This window comes from Myxocyprinus asiaticus, chromosome 36 (assembly GCF_019703515.2).
Source record: "Myxocyprinus asiaticus isolate MX2 ecotype Aquarium Trade chromosome 36, UBuf_Myxa_2, whole genome shotgun sequence".
NCBI classification, from domain to species: Eukaryota; Metazoa; Chordata; class Actinopteri; order Cypriniformes; family Catostomidae; genus Myxocyprinus; species Myxocyprinus asiaticus.
Window position 1 is genome coordinate 30,077,264 of NC_059379.1, and position 22,739 is coordinate 30,100,002.

A 22,739-nucleotide genomic window follows, 5' to 3' on the forward strand; every position below is an offset into this window, starting at 1 on the left:
TGCTGCTTCCCTAAGCACATATCAGTGTGGATCTTTCAATGTAAAGTTATCCCAATGGTGCCTTCAGCGTCCTCTGGCTGATGTGATGTGACACTACGCACAGTTGGATTAAACCTCAACTCTTTCTTTCGTGGAACAGATTATTTGCGGATTGCGGAATGTTCACACTGCTCTTTTTTTCATTACAACGTAATGTCAAACGGCTGGTGTATCTAAAAGTCAGGATACCTGACAAGAATATGCATAGCATGGAGAACGAAACCTGCAAAAAATGATACTCATAAAAAAAAAAAAAAAATAAACTATTTGTGCATACATAAATATATAAATAATTAAATGTATGAGGAGATATGCAAATAAATAAATAAATGCACCTATCATGCAAAAATAATACAATGAAAAATATGCATAAATGGTTGGGGGAAATGCAAAAATGTTAAAAGGAAATGCAAAATTGAAAGCTGATTGTTATTTGTATATTTCTTTATTTCTATTATATCATTTATTTATGTAGTTCCTGTTTTTCGATGCCATATTACTACTACTGCGTCATAATAAGCATGGAATTTGGATCAGATGGCCCTTTGTTACATCAATGAAGTAAATGAGGGGATGAAAAACCGTTCCAAACGATTCGTTACTTGAGTGAGCTGTGTCCGAATGATTCAGACCGTTTCGCCAGTACGTTTAACCAGTTCACTGAAAAGAACCGACCCAAAATAGTGATTCATTCACGAATATGGGAAGTTCTGAACAAACGCTGATTTCCCCTTTTTTTTTTTTTTTTTTTTTTTTTTTTTCAGCAGGGAAGAAAATAGTATAAAATAGTATATAATAAGAAATACAATTTTGCATAAATAAAATGAAGCGTATTTTAGGACCATTTGGCTACTTTTATTTTTGCAATGTAACATTATTTTCATGACAAATGTGCACATTTCCCCCCAACCCTTATTACTGTTATGCGAAAAAGATCTCATTCTCATTAATGTACTTATGACTGCGAGAAAAAAGAAAAAAAAAAAAAAAAAAAAAAAATTTTTTTGCATTACAATTTGAGAATTGAAATATGCGCAATTGTCATGAAAATGTCACAATGCAAATAATGTTTTTTGTTTTTGAGTGAAATTTATGAACCTGATGTAGTTTTCATCATGGGTTTCCTTTTATATACATATATATACAAAATAAAATAATTAATTTGGATGTCACTTATAGGTCAATGTGAAAACAGTTATCTGAGACCCCTGCACAAATCAGTCTAAATTTAAAGGAATAGTTCACACCAAAATGAAAATTCTCTCATCGTTTACTCACCCTCGTGCCAACCCAGATATGTACAACTTTCTTTCTTCTGCAGAACACAAATGAAGATTTTTTTGAAGAATATTTCAGCTCTGTAGGTCTATACAATGCAAGTGAATAGTGACCAAAACTTTGAAGCTCCAAAAAGTACATAAAGGCAGCATAAATGTAATCCATACAACAGTGGATTTAACCAATCAGTGGTTAAATATATATCTTCAAAAGCGATATAATTGGTGTGAGTGAGAATCAAATCAATATTTAAGTCCTTTTCTACTATAAATATCCACTTTCACTTTCACTTCTTTAGTTTTTTGGCGATTTGCATTATTTGTGCATATCGCCACCTACTGGTCAGGGCTGGTAAAAGGTGGAGATTTATAGTAAAAAAGGACTTGAATATTGATCTGTTTCTCACCCACACCTATCATATTGCTTCTAAAGATATGGATTTAACCACTGGAGTCGTTTCGATTAATTTTATGCTGCCTTTATGTGCTTTTTGGAGCTTCAAAGTTCTGTCCACCATTCACTTGCATTGTATGGACCTACAGAGCTGAAATATTCTTCTAAAAATCTTAATTTGTGTTCTTCGGAAGAAAGATACTTATACACATCTGGGATGGCAGGGTGAGTAAATGATGAGAGAATTTTCATTTTTGGTTGAACTATCCTTTTAATTTACAAGGCAAATGTCATTGTTTTGCCCTCACATTTTTGTGATCTCTTGTGATATCTAGTGGTATGTTTCAGAAATTCATTATCCCATGTGGAGAATAGACTGGGTTCTCTCTCTATGCAGACCTACTGCACAATAAAAAGTGGGCAGAAACCACAAGAATTTTCTGGTGCCTACAGATGTAATTTGCAGTAGTTGTTATGACCAACACACTCATACACACACAGGCCACAAAGGGACATGATGGCTTGACGTGTGGGATAAAAATAGCCCTCACTGTATTTAAGATACATTTTTTTTTTTTTTTTTTGCTTTCTTGAGCATGTGGTTCTGTCAGTCATTACTCAAAACAAGATGGCAGACAAAGGAAACTGGGCTTTGGTAATCTCAGGCAAGTTCATTCTCTTTCTTTTTGACTTTGTAAACATTTATAGAGACCCTCTTGTGATTTAAAAATTGATCTAAAAAAAAAAAAAAAACTACAGTAGATTTAGCTGTTTCTTTGCTGTGACACATTACAATATACTAAAAGTATGAAAATAAAAATACAGACACTATGTGTCAGTTAGACTTTATATTTTGTAAAGGTACATTACAGGACAAATTGCCTACCATGAGGATTTTAAATAAATTGCATATACGTGCTTTGAAGTACCTAACACTGAACTAGATAAATATACAGTACAATTTGATCCTAATTTTAAACAGAAAAACTCAAAAGTGTTTTTGCACCACTAAACTCTGCATGCTTACACACTGTGACTAATTTCCAAAAGAACCAGAACTGTATTATGTCTGTGAGCATAAATAATAATATTAATGTAACTCATAAACAGTGAGTGTGAGTTGTTTATTTCATTCTCTCCTCAGCTTGTGTAGCCAGTTTGCTAGCGGTCCAGGCAGACATTATCACGGAAGCTCCAGTGGGCCATCTGTTTGTCTATCAGCTAAACAGAGAGGTTTTCCAGAGTGAATCTGAGCCTTTTCATAAACACTATGGTATGTCAGAGAGATATTGCAAATACATACTGAAATTCACTATATTTTAGACCCCACTAAAAAGTAGCTCTACATTAAAGGGGTAGTTCACCCAAAAATGAAAATTATCTAATTATTTACTCACCCTCATGCCATCCCAGATGTGCATGACTTTCTTTCTGCAGCAGAACACAAAGATTTTTAGAACAATATCTCTGTTCTGTAGATCCATACAATACAGGTGAATGGTGATCAGACCTTTCAAGCTCCAAAAATCACATAAAGGAAACATAAAAGTAATCCAAGTAAAGTACTCTAAATCTCCACTTTAACCTTTACTTTCAGATATGAAAGTGAAACTATACAGGCAAAAGTGACTTTCAGATATAAAAGTGAAAGTGGAGATTTAGAGTAAAAAAGGACTTAAATATTGACCTGTTTCTCACCCACACCTATTATATCACTTCTGAAGACATGGATTTAACCACTGGAGTCTTATGGATTACTTCTGTGTTTCCTTTATGCGATTTTTGGAGCTACAAGGTCTGATCACCATTCACTTTCACTGTATGGACCTACAGAGCTGGGACATTCTCCTAAAAATCTTTGTTTGTGTTCTGCTGAAGAAAGAAAGTCATACACATCTGGGATGGCATGAGGGTGAGTTAATCATGAGAGAATTTTCATTTATGGGTAAACTATCCTTATAAACTGCATGTTTACACTATTGTAGCACATTTGTTCTGCATTTTCTTGCTCTGCTATGCAGGTCGTGTTTATAATGATCCCATGGTGTTTAAATGCAACAAGGAGAGGTTCCCAGATTTGCCCCAGTGGCTCCGCTTTACCCAGAGAGACCCCTATGACGATGGCTTCCTGTATGGAACGCCACTGCCACAGGACCAGGGCAGGAACATTATAGAGGTGCAACACCCATGATCCATATTTAACAGTAAGATGCAATCCGTAGAAGTGCTTTGGAATCGATTGTTGACAAATTTTTCTGCTATAAAAACAAAAAACAGCTTAAACCAACCAAGGTGGTTAGCCGGTCTCCCACACTGGCAAAGCTGCTTAGGCTGGTGTGTTTAGAGGGGTCTGGGGCACCTGTCAGCTGGTCAGGCTGGAAGACCAGTTTAATCCATAAGCAAACCACTTACTGGTTTAAACTGTCTTTTTTTATCTTCAGCAGGTAAACATATTTATATTCATAATATTTTACTTTAAATATCTCATTGCCTAGTCAAACAGTCTAATCAAAATATCCTGTAAACTCTTTGTCAGATTTTTGTGGTGAACAAACGCAGCTATGACACGTTTAAAGAGAGGCTGGTGATAAACGTGGGTCCTGCAGGTATAAAAGATAAATCACTCAAATTGCTGTTTTCGAAGGCAAGACTTTCTTGAGGTTCCTTAAACATGCTTTCTTTTTCTCCCAGTAAAGCAAATGCCATACCAGGCTGAGTTCTTCATAGAGTTGAAAGAGATTGAGAAAGTGCTGCCCCCTGATGTTCAAGAGGAGATCAAACAGGATATTAAGAATCTGTGGGGAACAGACCGGCTCAATTTTGTCAACATTACATCCGCTCTGGATAGGGGCGGTCGTGTCCCCTTTCCCCTTCCAGGATATTTTGAGGGGTGAGACACAACAGAGCTAAAGTTGTTTTCTTTCATTCTTTCTATCTATCTGTCTTTCTGTCTGTCTTTCTTTCTTTCTTTCTTTCTTGCATTTTTGACTGTATTCTTTCTTTTTATTCAAAAAATACAATTACAAAAACCCACTCAAGACAGAGCTTCACATTATGAGAATGACATATGAAAATTGTGTAAATAATACGGTCCCTGTATGGACATCCTTATATGTTAACATACACTAAAAGTCACATATTATTTTAAAAAATAAATAAAAAATCTGCCTCATTGTTCATAATTGTGCTCGTCTGCATAAGGAAAAATTTGTTTGTTTTTTTTCTTTTTTTTTTCTTCCCAAATTACAATATAATACACTTGGAAAGGTAGGTGATGCTGTATACAGCGCCTTTACTCACAATCATTATTTGTCCTTAACATTAAGTTTTTAATTCTGTGAGCCTGCTTGTTTAAAAGATCAAACTTATCTGCCTGTATAGATGTCAGATTTCATTTATATGTTAATTATTGGTTCAGTAAAGTTTCCGTGATGATATGCAAATCTATAACACATAATCAGCAATTTTAACATCTGTTAGTTTGCATAAAGTCAGACATTATATTATCCTTTATTCACATTGGCTCAATAATTAACAACCTTATTATTTTTCTTTTTTTTTTTATTATGAACCAAACCTCCCTGTAATCCATAAATACAAAGAATGTTCAGAAAGGATTTTGAATCTTCGTACCATTGTGCATTCTTCTGTTCAACACAATGCACTTATTTCTTATCCACAAGTACGTTTTCGAACCAGTAATGTAACCTAAACCCAGGTGTTTATTATATCATTAATTATTTTATTTTTTTGGTGTCAATTTTCCTGATGTATAGGAATAGTTAAAATTATCCCACCATTTATATTTTCATCTTAAGCATATTTTGGGAAGTACTTAATACAAAATAATTGAATTGAATTTTATGACTAATTATTAAGCCTAATATTTTCATACATTAACAGTCCTACCTACTCCAGTGTTAAGCATTAAAGAAATTGAGGTCGCACACACGCTCCAACCAGTCCGAAGGAGATCATACAACCCCCATATAACACCCCACCCCAACCCCCCCGACTGCCCCTCAAAAAGGTTTAGAGCCCCTGCCCCCCTCTTAATACCTGTACATATCCATGTTAACCACACCGTTTGATCATATACTTTGGCATATGTGTGTCTCTATGTGTTTGTATCAGTGTGTATGTTAAACTGGGTTCAGACCGGCCCTTTTCCAAATGTATGCAAAGACTTCAGACGGTGGAGCATCAGAGAGAGTGTGCAGCTGGAGGGAAGATCACAGGAGATTGCAGCACATGCACAAACCCTGTCAACTGCATCACCTGGTGCAAATCTGTTCTGGTGAGAGTCGTGAGACCCAACAGCACCAAATGTCATTTCAGCATGCTATTGTAGGATACATTGTGACACAGCAGACTACAGACACACTGTGACAGTTTGATTGTAAGTGTGAATCTCTCTCTCTCTCTCTCTCTCTCTCTCTCTCACACACACACACACACACACACACACACACACACACTAACTATTAAAGTCAGCATAAATGTATTAATTCCAACTGTACTTTGTCAGTCTACTTCACAGTTTAAATAATATATATATATATATAATATATATTTCATATTATAATAATGAGAATGCGATTGATAATGAGTTATAATCAAGTGTTATTCATGAGATAATTCATAAAAAATGTCACAATGCAAATAACCAGGTGTGTATGACTTAAACATTGACATAAAAATAAATAATATGCCGCTGATTATTAAAGTAAACCCTGAAATTAAGTTGTTGCCTCTAGTAAACTCCTCAAGGGGCTCAACTGCTAAAGCGAACAACAGTGGCAACAGTGGGCACCCTTGACAAGTACCCCTATCCAACTGAATGTAAGGGGAGGCAAAGACATTAGTAAGAACTGAAGCTTTCGGGAACAATATAACAGTTTCACCCAATTTACAAATGTATCTCCCAAATTAAACTGTTGTAATGTATAAAATTCGACACGGTCAAATGCTTTTTCGGCATCCAGAGCTACTATCATACCCTTTAAATTCCTTCTCTTGCCTTCTATTGTATCACATTAAGAAGACGTCTTACATTTTTATATAAATTTCTGTTCTTTATAAATCCAGTTTGTTCTGGTTTTACCAGAGAAGGGAGAATCAGTTCTAATCTGCGCACCAACACCTTTGCCAACATTTTGGTGTCAACAGTTATCAATGAAATTGGGCAAAATGAGGCCGAGTCCTCCAGGACTTTGTTCTTTTTCAAAATTAATGAGATATTTGCTTTAAATAGGCTATCCGGCAGCCTGTGCAGATCTCTGTTCGAATAATTGTAAATTTTTACTCAATAAGGGATAAGATGGGTCCTGAAAGCTTTATACCATTCAACCGGGAAACCATCCGGTCCCGGGGCTTTGCCTCCCCTCATTGAGGAAAGGGCCTCTAAGAGTTCTTCTTCTGTAATATCACCTCCTATAAAGCCATGTTCCATAGTAGGCAATTTTATCTGAGCAAAGAATGCATCTAATTTCCTTTTAGTGCATGAATTATTAGAAGAGTATAATTCTTTATAAAATGTAACAAAAACTGAATTAATCCCTTTATTATCAAACTGATGTTTACCTTTACTGTCCTTCATAGATGCTATAGCATTTTAAGTTTGTCTTTGATTTACTAATCTTGTTAACTATTTACTTGGTTTATTTCGATGTTCGTATAGTTTCTATTTCTGATAAAACTGGTTGGTTAATGCTTTATCTGACATCATAGAATTAAGTGCAGCTTTTAAACTATTTATTTTCTTTAGGTTGAATTCAGTGGGGTTGGATCTGTGCTCATTTTCTGCGTCTTTTAAATTATCCTCCAGTTGTTGCTGCTGTAAAAAATAGTGTTTCTTCTTATAAGATGAATATGAAATAATACAGCCCCTTAAAAATGCTTTTGCTCTATCTCACAAGACTGCTGGGTTGATATCAGGAGTGTTGTTTACTTAAAAGAAAACCTTAATTTCTGATTCCATTTTTATTTTAAACTCTGGGCCATTTAAAAATAAAGGGTGAAATCTCCAGAATTTTCTGCTAATACAAATATCCGATAATACCCAATCTAAAAAGATAGGTGTATGGTCTTGACAGATGAAAAGAACCAATCTTACAGTTATCTAATAAACCGATAATTTGAGGGGGGACAAATAAATAATCAATTCTAGAATAAGAATTATGAGGATATGAATAAAAAGTAAAGTCTTTATCTGAGGGGTAAAATGTGCGCCACGCATCAACCAAATTCAGATCACCTAGCATGCCCTTTATTTGCTCAGTATTAGAATTGCCGTTTGGGTTACTTTCTCTAATAGTTTGTTGTATTGGCGAATGTGCATTTTCCTTCTTCAAGTAACTTAAGAGTTTTTTCATTTGATTACATTGTTTACTCATTTTACATTAAAAGAGCAGAGTCTGATATAAGAGAAAGTCATTTAAGTTCAGCCCTAAGAAATAATTGACATGAAAGAGCAAGCCCAAAATCCAGCGCTAGTTATTAATTCGCCGCCGTCATAACATAAAAGGAGTATATATATATATGTTTCTGTCACCATTCGGAGTAAATTCTAGAGACTGTTGTGTGTGAAAATCCCAGGAGATCAGCAGTAACAGAAATACTCAAACAGCAATCATGCCATGGTCCAAATCACTGAGCTCACATTTTTTTCCCCATTCTGATGGTTGATGTGAACATTAACTGAAGCTCGTACTCTGCATGATTTTATGCACTGTACTGCTGCCACAAGATTGGCTGATTAGATAATCGCATGCATGATTGTTGGTGCCAGATGGGCTGGTTTGAGTATTTCTGTAACTGCTGATCTTCACACACAACAGTCTCTAGTATTTAATTCAAATGGTGCCAAAAACAAAAAACATCCAGTGAGCGGCAGTTCTGCAGATGGAAATGCCTTGTTGATGAGAGAGGTCAACAGAGAATGGCCAGAGTCGTTCAAACTGACAAAGTCTACGGTAACTCAGATAACCCCAGCCTAGCTGGGATAAGTGAAAAAGAAGAATTTCACTGTATATGTGCAAATGTATAATGTGTGATGAATAAAGAAAATTATTATTAATTATAACCGCACTGTACAACTGTGGTGAGAAGAATAGCATCTCAGAATGGTACTCTGAGATGCGGTTTTGGTGGCACGAGCAAGACCTACACAATATTAGGCAGGTGGTTTTAATGTTGTGGCTGATCTGTGTGTATATATTGCCCCAAAAATAAACATGAACATCAAGAACCAAATAAAACAATTAACCCTTCCCAACCAAATTAAGGGGTAGGTGACTGACAACCTTCTCCTTGCCTAAACGCTCACTAATGCTAACTATAGCAGGAGAGATATGAAGTTGATCTCCCCAAACCTTGGCAAAGTCTCCAAATCTTGAAAATATGGTCTATCTTTAGCCCGTCACAAAGTAATGTTGGGGGCCCTCCTCAGAAAAGCCCACTCGTTACCATCCATTGCGTGGATTAATCTTCAGGTGAACTTGATGGAATTCCGTCCAGGAATTCAGCCACATCGTTCGGCAACTTAAAACATTTTGTGCATCCCTGGTGAGAAATCCTCAGAGTTGCAGGTTACATCATCGCGTAGGCAATGCCAAGCTCATGAAGCCTCTTCTTAACCTTGCCAAACTCTCGTCTTTTAGACTGGACATCCGCAGGGAAGTCCACGAAGATGTGAACTCGAGCATCATCGAACATGAGCTGCTGTAATTGCCTAGCTTTTTGCATTATGGCAAGTTTATCTTCGTAATGATACAAACGAATGAAGACCACCCTTTGCTTACCACCTTTTTCCATGTGGCGTTGTGCAGGGCTGCGGTGGGCTTGGTCAATTTTGACTCTGCCCTTTTTAATGTCCAGCTTCAGCAGGATGGGCAGCCAGGTCTCAAAGTATTTTGGATTTCTCCCCTCTGTACCATCACTGAGATTGATAATCTTGATGTTACAGCGCCAAGACCTGTTCTCTTGACCATCCAATCTTTTGAGTGCAGCCTTTAGGCAACTTTCCTTTCGAGCTAATTGTTCACTCACTTGAACCAGTGAGTCGTCATTATCCGAGATCTTTTTCTCAGATTAGTCAAGCCTTTTCTCTGTTGAGGTAATCTTTTCACACAAAACATTAATGGACAATGTTATTGCATCTATTCTCTTGTCCAAAGTAGACTTTATGCTGTTGATCACCCCTTCGCTGATTCGGACAATCAGCGCGTCCACATCAGTAACCGATGCCATGTTAAATTGTGCTCGTGCAGGCCGCTTAGCCGGCGTCTTCTTTTTCGGTTTTGAGCAGAGAATCCTCTTGTTGCCCGGAGATAAAAACCACAAATCGGATAAATTCTCAGTACACAATTCACGTTTTTGTTCAGGACATTAGATCATTATTAATGAGACTTCGCCGAAAACGAACAGGGAGCTCGGCCGTCACACTGCTACTCTTCACAGCGCATCACCTGACCCCAAAAGAACCAATTGTAACCTGTTTGCAAAATTTTATCTTACAGCAAACACAATAAATAAAGCAATTTCCCATTTGATTTCACCCATCCTGTATCAATGCTAAAGGAAATGATGATTGTACTAAATTGATACTATTTTCAAGATGATCAATCCTTCACTCTCACTTTCTTGCTCCTTTCCATAGTTTGATCTGTCCAAGCCTGTCCCACCTGCTCCAGTCCCGACAGTGGGTTCAGGCATTCTTGAGTGGGGTGGAGAGTTCAACCCTCCAGAGTCTCCACCTGAGAGAGATTTCTTCCCAGACTACATAGTCACAGTCATCATCCCCTTCGCCCTCACTCTGATCTTCTGTCTCTTCCTGGCCTACGTTATGTGCTGCCGGAGAGAAGGAGTGTACGTCTCATTGATATATTCAGAAAGTTTTGTCGAAAGACAATATTTGAACATATTGTTTGAACACCCATATCATGAGGTTAACATTTCCTGTCCTCTTTTCTCCCTGTCATTGGCAGTCTGAAACGAAATGTCAAGACCCCTGAGTATGTACCCTATTGTTATAACCTATAATCACCTGATGTGTTCATAATATTTTACAGTTAGCTAATAGTTGGTATTATATTTTTATGTAAATCAATATATGTAACGTGTTTTATCTTTCTTTCTGTACTTATTTATTAACCCTTTTTTACTTGTCCATGTACTGTACCTTCCCTTCATATGTATTTCCCAGGCTCCAGCTGTACCATCACCACACCATCCAGGATAACGCCAGTGAGCTGCGGAGAATGGCTGGGCATGACAGGCTCACCGTGGATCCCCCTCGCCAGTGCTTACATCCCCTCCTCATGGCAGAGCAGGCAATGGCAGAGCGCTGAATGACTGCCACATCACAGACATACCTCTTTTTTAGCCATGTTGAAGATATTCTGTGGAAGTGGAGGCTTTTTATTATTTTGGTTTAAAGTTCACAATTATTCTGCTTTTGTGTGTCTAAAGGTTAAAGCTCCAGACTGGCAACAACACAAGGGAACATCGTCTTTTCTTGGAGTTCGGGTATATAGGTTGTATATTGCATTCTTAGAAAAAATGTTTAGATTGTATACAGTGTGAATTGTGCTTTGATGTGTAAAAATAAATTCTAATTCTTAGCATGTTGAAAGAAAAAGTCCATCCAGATAAGCTTTCTGCATGTAACTTATATTACTGTAAATTTCCAGAGGACAAAAATCATAGGTTGTAAAAATTAGACATGATCTAAAACCTTCTATCCCTCACAGCTTCGTTTTTATACACATTAAATAAAAGAGGCCATCTACCCTGACTAAAGTTAATTGCTTTTGTGTGGCCGCTCAAACCCAGATATGATATATTAGGTCAACAGGTGTGAAAAAGCAGTGCCAGAATGTACTGTAATATAAACATGTTCACAAGGGGCCTCACTTGATTGTGTGTATAGAATGGCCATGGTCCAAATCACTGAGATCACATTTTTTTCCCCATTCTGATGGTTGATGTGAACATTAACTGAAGCTTCGTACTCTGCATGATTTTATGCACTGCACTGCTGCCACAAGATTGGTTGATTAGATAATCGCATGCATGATTGTTGGTGCCAGATGGGCTGGTTTAAGTATTTCTGTAACTGCTGATCTCCTGGGATTTTCACACACAACAGTCTCTAGTATTTAATCCAAATGGTGCCAAAAACAAAAAAACATCCAGTGAGCGGCAGTTCTGCAGATGGAAATGCCTTGTTGATGAGAGAGGTCAACAGAGAATGGCCAGAGTCGTTCAAACTGACAAAGTCTACGGTAACTCAGATAACCGCACTGTACAACTGTGGTGAGAAGAATAGCATCTCAGAATGGTACTCTGAGATGCGGTTTTGGTGGCATGAGTGAGACCTACACAATATTAGGCAGGTGGTTTTAATGTTGTGGCTGATCTGTGTATATATATTGCCCCAAAAATAAACATGAACATCAAGAACCAAATAAAACAATTAACCCTTCCCAACCAAATTAAAGGGTAGGTGACTGACAACCTTCTCCTTGCCTAAACGCTCACTAATGCTAACTATAGCAGGAGAGATAGGAAGTTGAACTCCCCAAACCTTGGCAAAGTCTCCAAATCTTGAAGATATGGTCTATCTTTAACCCGTCACAAAGTAATGTTGGGGGCCCTCCTCAGAAAAGCCCCCTCGTTACCATCTATTGCGTGGATTAATCTTCAGGTGAACTTGATGGAATTCCGTCCAGGAATTCAGCCACATCGTTCGGCAACTTAAAACATTTTGTGCATTGTGTATAGAAATATCTCTTATTGTTTAAAAGTGCATTCAAAGGTTGTTAAAAAGTTTTACTCCCAAAGAATGAATAGTAATTTTGAAACGTGTATAAAATCTTGCACATTTACCCAGAGATGAAGACTCATTTTTTTATGAGTCATGAAGACAGCTAAATACTACTCGCTTAATCTCAGTAATTAGCCTGCTATTGGAAACTTTCACTCATGGATTAAATTAATCGTAGCTGACCGGGAATAGTGAATTTTTTTACAATGGCATCGGTTACTAAAAATGATTGCATTCGAATGATGCTGCATCCCTGCTGCTGGGAGTCAGTTTAAGTCCAACACAACATATTAAAAAGATTACTGAGTCCACCGTAAAGTGCTTTTCCACTATCACGCTGAACAGTTCTGATCATAGTGAGCAATGGTTCATCAATAGAGCAGCAGCATTTCCACTTGAGCAGGGTTAGTGACTCAACTTCGAACCAATGCGCTTGAAACATTGCATGCTGAGGACTTCTGCTGGTCACAGGCGTGTAAATGCAATGACTCAAGTCAAAAGCAGCGACAATGACACAATGCTTTGGAAATTATTTAATGTCTTTAATCTGCCATTTATGATTCATGGTTATCTACTTCGAAAACGGCCATCACTAGAGCACGGTTCAGTACGGTACGGTGACAAACCATCTCAAGCCCGGATTTCTCAGCACGGTTAGCTAACCTCAAATTTACTTTCAAGGCAAGTCAAACCACTTGGCGGCCATCTTGGGAATGCTCCCTGTCAGTTATTTTTCATAGATGCAAGCAGCATAAAAAAATCTCAGTAAAATCTGACAGCAATAGTATCATAAATTGTGCTTCTTTAGCTCAGATCACACTAAAGAAAGCTATTTTTCGAGACAATGTACCAACACATTGCCAGTTTTTATCATCCTTTTATGAATTAGACTACAGTTTTCAAATATTTGACAGTTCCCTCTCCATTACCAACATGCATTCCAAAACATTTTTACACCGAAATCATAAACCCCTGGAAATAAAGTAGAAATTAAGGTAGTTGAGTAAAATGTAGTTTGTTTAATTTATGTTTAGAGAAAGGCATTGAGGCCATTGCAAGAAGATAGCATATCCAGCATCCAGTTGACCACATAAACATGCTTTATTTCAACATCCAAAATAATTAAAAACATCTCGAAATACTATACATGTACAAAATAAGTACAGATCCTTTGATGGAACCATTGGAGGGTCTATTTCTTCTGTCGTTTACTTTTTTGCCGCCTGATTTATGATTTTTTTTTTTTAAAAGAAACCTTTCACTAAAAACAAATCAAACAAACAAAAATAAAAAAAGAGGTGTGCATTGCATTTTGAAAAAAAAAATCTGGAAATGAAATGGAGAGCGGCATGTAGACACAAATACTTCTTTAGAAACTTTAAGGTGTTTCTGGATTGGGGTGGGGGGGAGGGGTCTTAGAAAAGAGACGAAATGGCAATCAGTCCATCCACTTAACCCATATCAGATTAAATGCAAATCTACAGTAACCATCCTATCCAGCTATTTTCTCTTTCTTTTTTAACAGACACTTTGATAAAAGCAGTTGCATCACATTGACACCAAGACATTCTGTTGACATTTAGCACCAAAAAGGCCCTGCAAGTGTAAGAGTTTTTGTCTCAAAAACATACATACCACAGACAGGACCTAAACAGGAAGTAGCACCTTTTCATACCTGTTGTTTTTACTTAGTGATCCTTGCTAGAATTAAAAACAACTGCCCCATATCCCCCAAAACTTGAGTTACATGTACTTTTTTGTCCTGAGGTAGGCTTTATATGAAGATGGCGTTGTACTGTGTACCATTTTACCTAACTTTGTTCCCTACGTGATGTTATGTCTCACTTTCGGTTAGAAGGAACAAGACACTTGGCTGTCGTTTGTTATATTTATTCAACACCAGAGAATGGTACATTGGCATTTGCTTGTTTTTCATTGTCCTTTTGCAGTGGTCAAAAAAACGGCAAAAAAGTCACAAGTATTTTTTTGGGTTGTTGTTTTTCTTTGGACTCCAGGGGCAGGGCATTTTACAAGTATATATTATTTTCTTGTTGGCAGTTGACGCAAAGGATTCTCACTAAGTGTCCATGCTGTCAATGCTGGCTGATGTAGTGCTCCTCGATTTTCTTTTAAACGTTGTTTTAGGAAGTTTTATCAAGATGGAAATCACAACAAGCACCGTCCTCGGGAAATCAGGTTTAAGCACATGGACCTATTGCAGCCGAATAAGAGTTCATTTATGAACAGGAAAATATTTGAAGATGACTGCTAAAAAAAAACAGCAAAGTCATGTCCAGATTTTTTCTTTTTACAAGAAGCAGACTGGGCCAACTTCTACGCCGAATTCCTGATCGGGAGCACCAATGTCCATAGGAGCGATATCAATGATTGGCAGACGAGATGTTTTCGTTGTCTTATAGTCAATGACTGTCTTGCCCCATGTGCCAGTGTGTGACTGTGGGATAAAACGAAAAATAAATCAGTGACCGAGGCATAGTTTTATTCATATACTGTACAGTAGAGTTCAAAATTCTGAGACCAAACTGAAAATCTAGGATTTAAAATTCCATTTAAACCTTTAAATAAAAAGGTTGTAGGATTTTGAAAAATTTGAAGCAAAGAAGTATGATGGGAGATTAGAATGAAAAAAGCACTAAAACTTTAAGAGTAGAAGGAATAGAAACAAAAATGAAGCGATTAAGCAAATAATCATATCCTGTAATAGCCTATCATAATGGATGCATAGATGGATGGATGGATAAATAGAGAAAAGGCATATAGACAGACTAAGACAAGAAGGTACGCTCACCGTGCAGCCATCCTCGCTGACTCTGTATGTAAAGCGGCTGTTGCCCTCCGGTCTGATCTCGATGTCATTGGAGCCCTGCAGGAGCAGAGCCTTCTTCAGGTTTCCTGTGGCCTCATCCATGTAGGCGACACTGTTCTTGCAGTGGTAGGTGATGTTCTGAGATGCCTCGTTGGACATCAGGCGCATGAAGGTCAGTTGGATGTTGATATCTTCTGGATCTGAGCCCTCACTGCCATACTGGAACTAAAGAACAAAAGATTAATGAAATACTAAGAATAATTCTATCTCAAGCACTCAGCTGACAGAAGATTACTTCCTGTGCTTGTCAGGTAAGATCATAATGATGTGGCTAAGCATCTACGATGGCTACACTTAAAACAAATGTTTTCCCCAAATGTCTTTTACCTACACTGCCAGTCAAATGTTTGCACATAACTACTGTTCTATATTTTATACAGTTTCCACATCTTAGAATAATAGTAAAGTCATCAAAACTCTGAAATATCACATTTGTATAGTAACCAATAATGTCCATTTTCAGGCAAAATTTATATTTGTCTACAAAACAGTTTCAAGAATTTAAACAAAACCCTTCCTTGGTCTTGCAGGTCATTTTGACCCGTTTTAAAAAAAACTTTTTTTAATGGTTCTAATTGGGTCTGAATGTTCTGCAAGACCGAATAAGAGTTAGAACAAAAGATTTTCAAGATCATGAGAAACATTAATTCAGTTAATTCTGTCCAAACCTTCGACTGGTAGTGTATATTCATGTGCATAACATGACTATACACATACTGTATTTTAAGAAAAGTTCAACAATTGAAATGATATAAAATAAATAACTAGATAGTCTCAAATCGTTAAATAGATAGACAGATAGATAAACAGATACATATATAAGGAGGGAGCAACTTAGAGCAGATCAAATGCCTTTTGTGGGTTTGTTTACGTTTACATTTTTGACAGTTGTAGTTTGAATTAACAAGCATTCTGTAGGCCCATTTGAACATTCCGTCAATGTAACTCTTTGGTATTTTTCCAAAATGTATCGTCCACTGTCCAAAAACCATAAGTCCGATCAGTTAGAAAAGACACAGCACACTATTCCAGAACAGTCTGAAGGTCTGTGATGAGTTTGGTGAATTTAGCTTGAAAGCTCAATGAGTGTAAAAAATTTTGGTCTCAGTTTAGGGATTTAAAAAAAACTCTGAATAAAGTTAATAGAATAACAGTATTTTGGTGCCGTCAAGCCAACATAATCAGCCTCTTGAATCTCATATTGTCAGTACAGATTATGTACTTTATGATCTTGACATACCTGGAAGCCATTAGGCATGGACTCTCCAAACCAGACGTGTTTCTTCACACTGTTCTTGCTAGTGTACCAATTCTTCATGGGTATGGTGGCCTGAGATGGGCCGACGCAGGTCTCACCAGTCTCCATGTTGCAGTAGACTTTGACGGCATCCAGAGGAGAGCCCTGGTTGGGATCCACCCAGTAAGAACCTTGCAGAAAAAGATAAAGTGAATTTCTTACCTTTTAAATGCAAGGCTTACCATGATAAATACAGTGGCTCAACAAATTTATTTAGAAAGGTCTACATTTAATGTGATGAACTACACATGCGAACTTGAGGGTAACTGACTAAATCACCTTGACCCCAGCTGGTTAAAACTAATTATAAAATGGCTCAGAAATATGAAAAATTAGTTTTGAGGAAACATCTAGCATCATTTGTTTGCAGATGGAACTTTGTTGCTGTTTAAAAATACTTTTAGATGGACTAAAACATGTCACACTGCAGGACACAATTGTAACTACTTCAAATGTCATGTCAACTACCCTATTTCTGTTGTAAAAATATTTTTATCACATCACTTTAATTGACCGTGGGCTACTTGGGACACTGGAGCTGACTTAAATCTTAAAAGTTTCTTATTTAAAGCAGGTGCAGGTTTCCATTTGTTGCTTAGACATACCGCTCTTCCAGTCAGGGTGGCACATCCTGAGGTCACGACACATGCGAACGGGGTTGGCCTGGGTTCCTTCAGGGCTGCGGATGTTTTCAATCTTCTGGCTCAGGGATTTCAGGGAAGTGTCCACGTCAGCATCACGGTCGTGGACGCTAGCATCATCAGCCCTGTAGCCTCCGCGCAGAGGATCTGCAGCCTTCTCGGGCTGGGGCATGGCCATGAAGGGCTCACCGATGCCAGCAGGTCCAGGAGGGCCAGGAGGTCCAGGAAGACCAGGAGCTCCCTGGGGAAGAGCGACAATGTGACATGAAATATTCGGGATGGTGGACACACTACAAAAAAATAATTTTCTTAATTAGAATTTTGATCTTGTTTTCTAGTAAAAAAATAGAATTCTTAAAACAAGATACATTTACTTGACAAGCAAAATGACCTAAAATATTTAGTCTTTTTTTCAAAGAAATCTAACTAAATTTAGTGAGGTTTATGTGTAAAACAAAAACAAACTATATGCCTACGGGGTAAGAAAAAAAACGTATTTCAAAGAGAAAACTATCTTTTTTTTGTATTACACCATTGGCAGATTTTATTTTTCTTGTTTTAAGCATAAAGTTTAATACATTTTGTCAGATTTCTCTGAAAACAAGACTTAATATCTTATGCCATTTTGCTTGTCAAGTAAGTATATCCTTTTTAAGAATATTAAGATATTTTTACTAGAAAATTAGTGCATCCACCAGAGTAGCAGGCTCCTTTTTAGTTCATGAGTTGAAATTTCAATTGAATTGGCTATGTCATACAAGATGTAGATGTTTAATGCATTTAATTATTCATGTAATGATCAATCAAAAATTGTATATTTTTATACTGGTTTGCAATATATTTCATGAAAAGCAATTCAATATTTTGAGGTATTCCTAATATTTGATACATTTTCAACATGATTTTCTATAAAATAATGAATGAAATATTAAGCAATATTATTGCCATTACTTTATCAAGTTCAGCAAAATGTTTCTTGCAAAAGATGTGCATTACGACAGTGAGGCGGCCATTTTGGAAGCCTTTTACTTCCTGGGGCCGGATTATCGAAAATGTTCTTAAGAAAAAAATTAAGAAAGTTCTTAGGATAAATTATAAGAAGTTCGTAAGAACGTTCCTAAGTGCAGATCTTGAAAAATTGTTAAGAAGTTCTCAAATGTTTTCTTAAGAACATCTTAATTTTTTTCTTAAGAACAAAAAGACAGGCTTTGACATTGTCTGATCAGCCTGCTGACAGAGTTGCCTCATCTAATAGCCTACAACAAATTCAATACTTCAACACTGGTAGATCGTAACGATAAATTTATCTATTAAGCTTTTATTTTATTATTTTTTTTAAGTAGAAAGCACCGCGATTTTTGAATGTAAAGTGCATGAGATGTGTTAGTTTAACGACATTAACCATCATAGGAGAATTTACTTGCTGCTAACCATTTGATAACTTTTAATTTGACATGGAGGAAAAGAAAAGAAACAAAAACTACAAGAGCTGGATGTTCTTGTAGAGGAAATTACTACAAGGAAAAAGTTCTCCTTAGGAAGCTTGATAACAATATCATGTAGGAAAGTACGAAGCGGGCAAATGGGAAAGAGTAGCGGTGTGCCCCGCTGTGCCCAACTCCGATAGGAATGTGGTGAAAATGAAAGTCTCAGCTTACTTATGTTATAATTATTATGTTTCTATGAACTCTAAAGATCGTGGAGAGAGAGCACACTATATGAAGTGCATCACATGACTGGTCACCACATTAAGAAGCTTCAAAACAACATGTATTGTTTGAATTTGGTGATAACATTTACATGGTTTGGAAGCTGAAAATAAAAATATCATTAAACACAAAACAGTCAAAAACTTTTTTTGGTCTAAAATCTAATTTTTACGTAAATAGCCCATTGCAACTTGAGACTCAACATGAAAAATCCAGTAAATTCATTAAACATCTTACCTTTTAGGATTTAAGACAACTGTGAGGTTATCCTAACTTTAAGATGTTATTTATGAAGATTTTTACAGAAAAAAAAAATGAGAATTTGAATGCTTCTTAAGTTTTTTCTTAAGAACAATCTTAAGGAAAAAGATAAGAACTTTCTTTTTTCAGGAATACAAAATATTCTTAACTTTTTTCTTAAGTTCGAAATTAAGAAGAAAATGCTAGTTAAGAAGAAGTTTCTTCTTAAGAACGTTTCATGAATCTGGCCCCTGTTATTTCAAATATGATACGCCAGATCATATAGGGTGAATTCCGTGTTGATTTCAAAGTTAATATAGGACTTACAGCAGGTCCCATTTCTCCAGAGCGACCACGGGGTCCAGGGGGTCCAATGGGTCCAGGTATACCATTCATACCATCCTTACCAGCGGCACCATTAGAGCCAGCAGGTCCCTAAAAGAAGAAAATCATTTGGTGTACTGAAATGCATACACTGGAATGCTTGTCCTATGTTTTCAAGGCAACTTTTCATTCTACAAAACAAATACTGAGTAATTTAAAGGAGCCAAACTACCATATGGCTTTAACCTTAGCATATATAACACAAGTGGCATGAACTACTTTTATTGTACTTTTGTAGTGCTTTTGTGTTGGTTTGGTGCTTGACAGCCCCTGGTGAATGTCTACTATCTTATGGAAAAGAGCAGCTTGGGCATTCACCAATCATCTCATTTAGTGTAACATGGAAGAAAAAAAAAAAAAGAAAAAAAAACTGGTTTGAAGCATAATGAGGATTATATAAGTAAATTGTATCAGAATTTTTGTTTTTGAGTGAGCTATCAGTAAAGAAGATTGAATTAATTCAGAAAGCTAGTTTTTCATCTGTCCATGTATTATAAAAGCGAGGTCATATGTATAAAACAATTCCTTTCCAGTGTCTATATATTTCACTGCTTTAAATACATCAGATGCTTTCAGTGATGTGTTAGATGTGATGTTTCTTACACGAGGGCCAGCGGGGCCAGAAGGTCCAGCAGGTCCTTGATCACCAGGAGGTCCCTAAAGACGTTTAGAAAGCATTTGAAATGAAGATTTGTGTAGATAAATTACTATGTAGATAGATATATGAGTAGATGTTCAAATCTCACAGGAGGTCCAGGAACTCCAGCCATTCCAGAGAATCCACGGTGTCCCTTGATGCCTCTCTCTCCAGTCTCACCGGCTTCACCCTTGTCTCCACGTGGACCAGCAGGACCCTACATAGAAAGAAACGTAAGTGATCAGTCTGGTGAATTAATACAAACTACTAGTTGAATAATTGATGGGAATAATTTTGAAACTCATACCTGAGGACCACGGGCACCAGCGGGGCCTGAAGGACCAGCAGCACCAGCATGACCCTGGAAGGAATTTAGAGAGAAAGAGGACAACACTGAGAACATCCGTTGAGCCAAATTCTAAAGAATCATGATGTGAGATACCAAACCTAGATGAAAGGATTTAAGAATCCCAACCTTGCTGAAAGACCACAATAGAAGGTCACCAACAAATGTTACATTTTAGATGCTGGTGTGCTGGTGTCCCCTAGCTAACTTAACAAACAAGCCTTCTTCGGTCAGTCAGTTTCACCAAAGAGACCATGATGGTTTTGCGTTTACGTTGTGCTGTTCCTCCAGCTTAACCAGCACTAAGCCACCACAAACCATGGCCGGGTCTAAGGGGGGGATTGTGCCCCCTCCCGGTCCAATGAAGAGACAACCATTTACCTACCCTAAAGATCACAATGCACCCCAAAATCTGAATCTTTTTTTTTTTTGTGTTTTTTTCTCCCAATTTGGAATGCCCAATTCCCGATGTGCTTTTTAAGTCCTCGTGGTCACGTAGTGATTCGCCTCAGTCCGGGTGGCGGAGGACGAATCCCAGTTACCTCCGCTTCTGAGACCATCAACCCGCACATTTTATCACGTGGCTTGTTGAGCACATTGCCACGGAGACATAGCGCGTGTGGAAGCTTCACGCCACCCACCGTGGCAACCACGCTCAACTCACCACGCACCCCACTGAGAACGAACCACATTATAGTGACCACGAGGAGTTTACCCCATGTGACTCTACCCTCCCTAGCAACCGGGCCAATTTGGTTGCTTAGCAACCTGGCTGGAGTCACTCAGCATGTCCTGGGATTCGAACTAGCGAGCTAACGAACTCCAGGGGTGGTAGCCAGCGTATTTAAACACTGAGCTACCCAGGTTCCCCAAAAGACTGCATCTTAAGCATGGAACCAGCATGAAAATTCATGTTGGTCTAAGCTGGTCTTTTCAGCAGGGAACACCAAGTGTACTTTTATAATTTAAAGTAATTTCATAATTATAGTTCACATCTTCCTAAGAAATTGTTATGACACTGGTCTCAGAAGTTATAATGATACCTATTTACAAAGATGCATCAACTTGTCATGTGATCTCAACATGGCAACAACCATAGCCGCACTTCTTTAGGTGTAAAACATTTAAGTGGTTAAAAATATTTAGTGTACCTTGAAAACAATTATAGAAAGAAATTTAGAAGCAGTTATATAATCTAAAAACGTACAGCCTCTCCACGATCACCATTCTTGCCAGATGGACCCATGGGGCCAGGGGCACCAGGAGCACCGGGAGCACCAGGAGGACCAGCATTACCACTCTCACCACGATCTCCCTATGGCAAACAAGAAATTAAATTAAGACATTTTTAAATTTTTAAATTTGCAATTATAGTATGTTGCCATCATAAAGCAAAATGTTGTCAAATGCCAAAGGCAGAAGCCTAGGCTTACAATGAGGTTGTGATTGAATTCACCTTGGGTCCAGGTGGCCCGTCACGACCCGGAGCACCATCATGTCCAGTGCTACCCTACAGAGAGAGTCGAGGGTCACAGTGACGAATGATCTTCATCATACAAATAGCATGTAATCACTATGTTCTTTGACCTGACATGTATAGGTAAACAAGATTAAGCCTTGATATCAATGGTTCACAACAACAAAGATTTATCACCTCACGTCCGGCTTCACCAGGAGCTCCACTCAGTCCAGGGGGGCCCATAGGTCCAGGAGGTCCACGCTCACCAACGGGGCCAGAGGGTCCCTGCTTTCCTGGCTCTCCCTAAAGTAGATGAATGTACAGTATGTTATCGAGATTGGCAATGAAAGTATTGAGTTTATAACATAAAGATAAATAGTTCACCCAAAACTTGACTTTCTTTGACCCCTAAATCTTTCTTTCTTCCATGACAAACAGTCCATGAGATGTTAAGCAGAATTTTAGCTTCAGTCACCTTTCACTTTCATTGGATCATTTTTTGTTTACAATGAAGGTGAATGATGGCTCAGGCTATCAGTTCCTAACAGTCTTCCTAAAAATCTCCTTTTGTGTTCCATGGAAGAAAGAATGATGGCAGAAT

At 37.6% G+C, this 22,739-nt stretch overlaps 2 protein-coding genes across 3 annotated transcripts in view; one reads left to right on the top strand and one right to left on the bottom strand.

Annotated features, from left to right (window-relative positions):
* Window positions 1-2,288: 2,288 nt before the first annotated feature.
* Window positions 2,289-11,493, top strand: LOC127427400 (epsilon-sarcoglycan-like). Its single transcript, XM_051674997.1, has 9 exons — window positions 2,289-2,375; window positions 2,855-2,983; window positions 3,732-3,886; window positions 4,247-4,316; window positions 4,402-4,600; window positions 5,845-6,007; window positions 10,370-10,578; window positions 10,698-10,724; window positions 10,916-11,493. Exons 1-9 carry the CDS (start codon window positions 2,339-2,341, stop codon window positions 11,058-11,060), a joined length of 1,134 nt encoding a protein of 377 aa, XP_051530957.1. The 5' UTR covers window positions 2,289-2,338; the 3' UTR covers window positions 11,061-11,493.
* A 2,919-nt stretch (window positions 11,494-14,412) lies between these two features.
* Window positions 14,413-22,739, bottom strand: part of LOC127427372 (collagen alpha-1(I) chain-like) — a 33,645-nt gene continuing 25,318 nt past the window's right edge. For both annotated transcript variants that reach the window (XM_051674944.1, XM_051674943.1), the window contains 11 exons: window positions 22,334-22,441; window positions 22,136-22,189; window positions 21,887-21,994; window positions 20,641-20,694; window positions 20,443-20,550; window positions 20,300-20,353; window positions 19,640-19,747; window positions 17,328-17,604; window positions 16,666-16,853; window positions 15,348-15,590; window positions 14,413-14,993 (listed from right to left, as the gene is read on the bottom strand). In XM_051674944.1, the coding sequence (XP_051530904.1) occupies window positions 14,847-14,993; window positions 15,348-15,590; window positions 16,666-16,853; window positions 17,328-17,604; window positions 19,640-19,747; window positions 20,300-20,353; window positions 20,443-20,550; window positions 20,641-20,694; window positions 21,887-21,994; window positions 22,136-22,189; window positions 22,334-22,441 (1,449 nt within the window). In that variant the 3' untranslated portion in view covers window positions 14,413-14,846. The remainder of the gene's footprint in view (window positions 14,994-15,347; window positions 15,591-16,665; window positions 16,854-17,327; window positions 17,605-19,639; window positions 19,748-20,299; window positions 20,354-20,442; window positions 20,551-20,640; window positions 20,695-21,886; window positions 21,995-22,135; window positions 22,190-22,333; window positions 22,442-22,739) is intronic.

Excerpts from the sequence above, each read along its gene's own strand:
- LOC127427400 (XM_051674997.1), top strand. The coding sequence starts at position 2,339 with ATGGCAGACAAAGGAAACTGGGCTTTGGTAATCTCAG. Across the intron at positions 4,317-4,401 it reads GATAAACGTGGGTCCTGCAG|TAAAGCAAATGCCATACCAG; the intron begins GTATAAAAGATA and ends TTTTTCTCCCAG. Across the intron at positions 10,579-10,697 it reads TGCTGCCGGAGAGAAGGAGT|TCTGAAACGAAATGTCAAGA; the intron begins GTACGTCTCATT and ends TGTCATTGGCAG.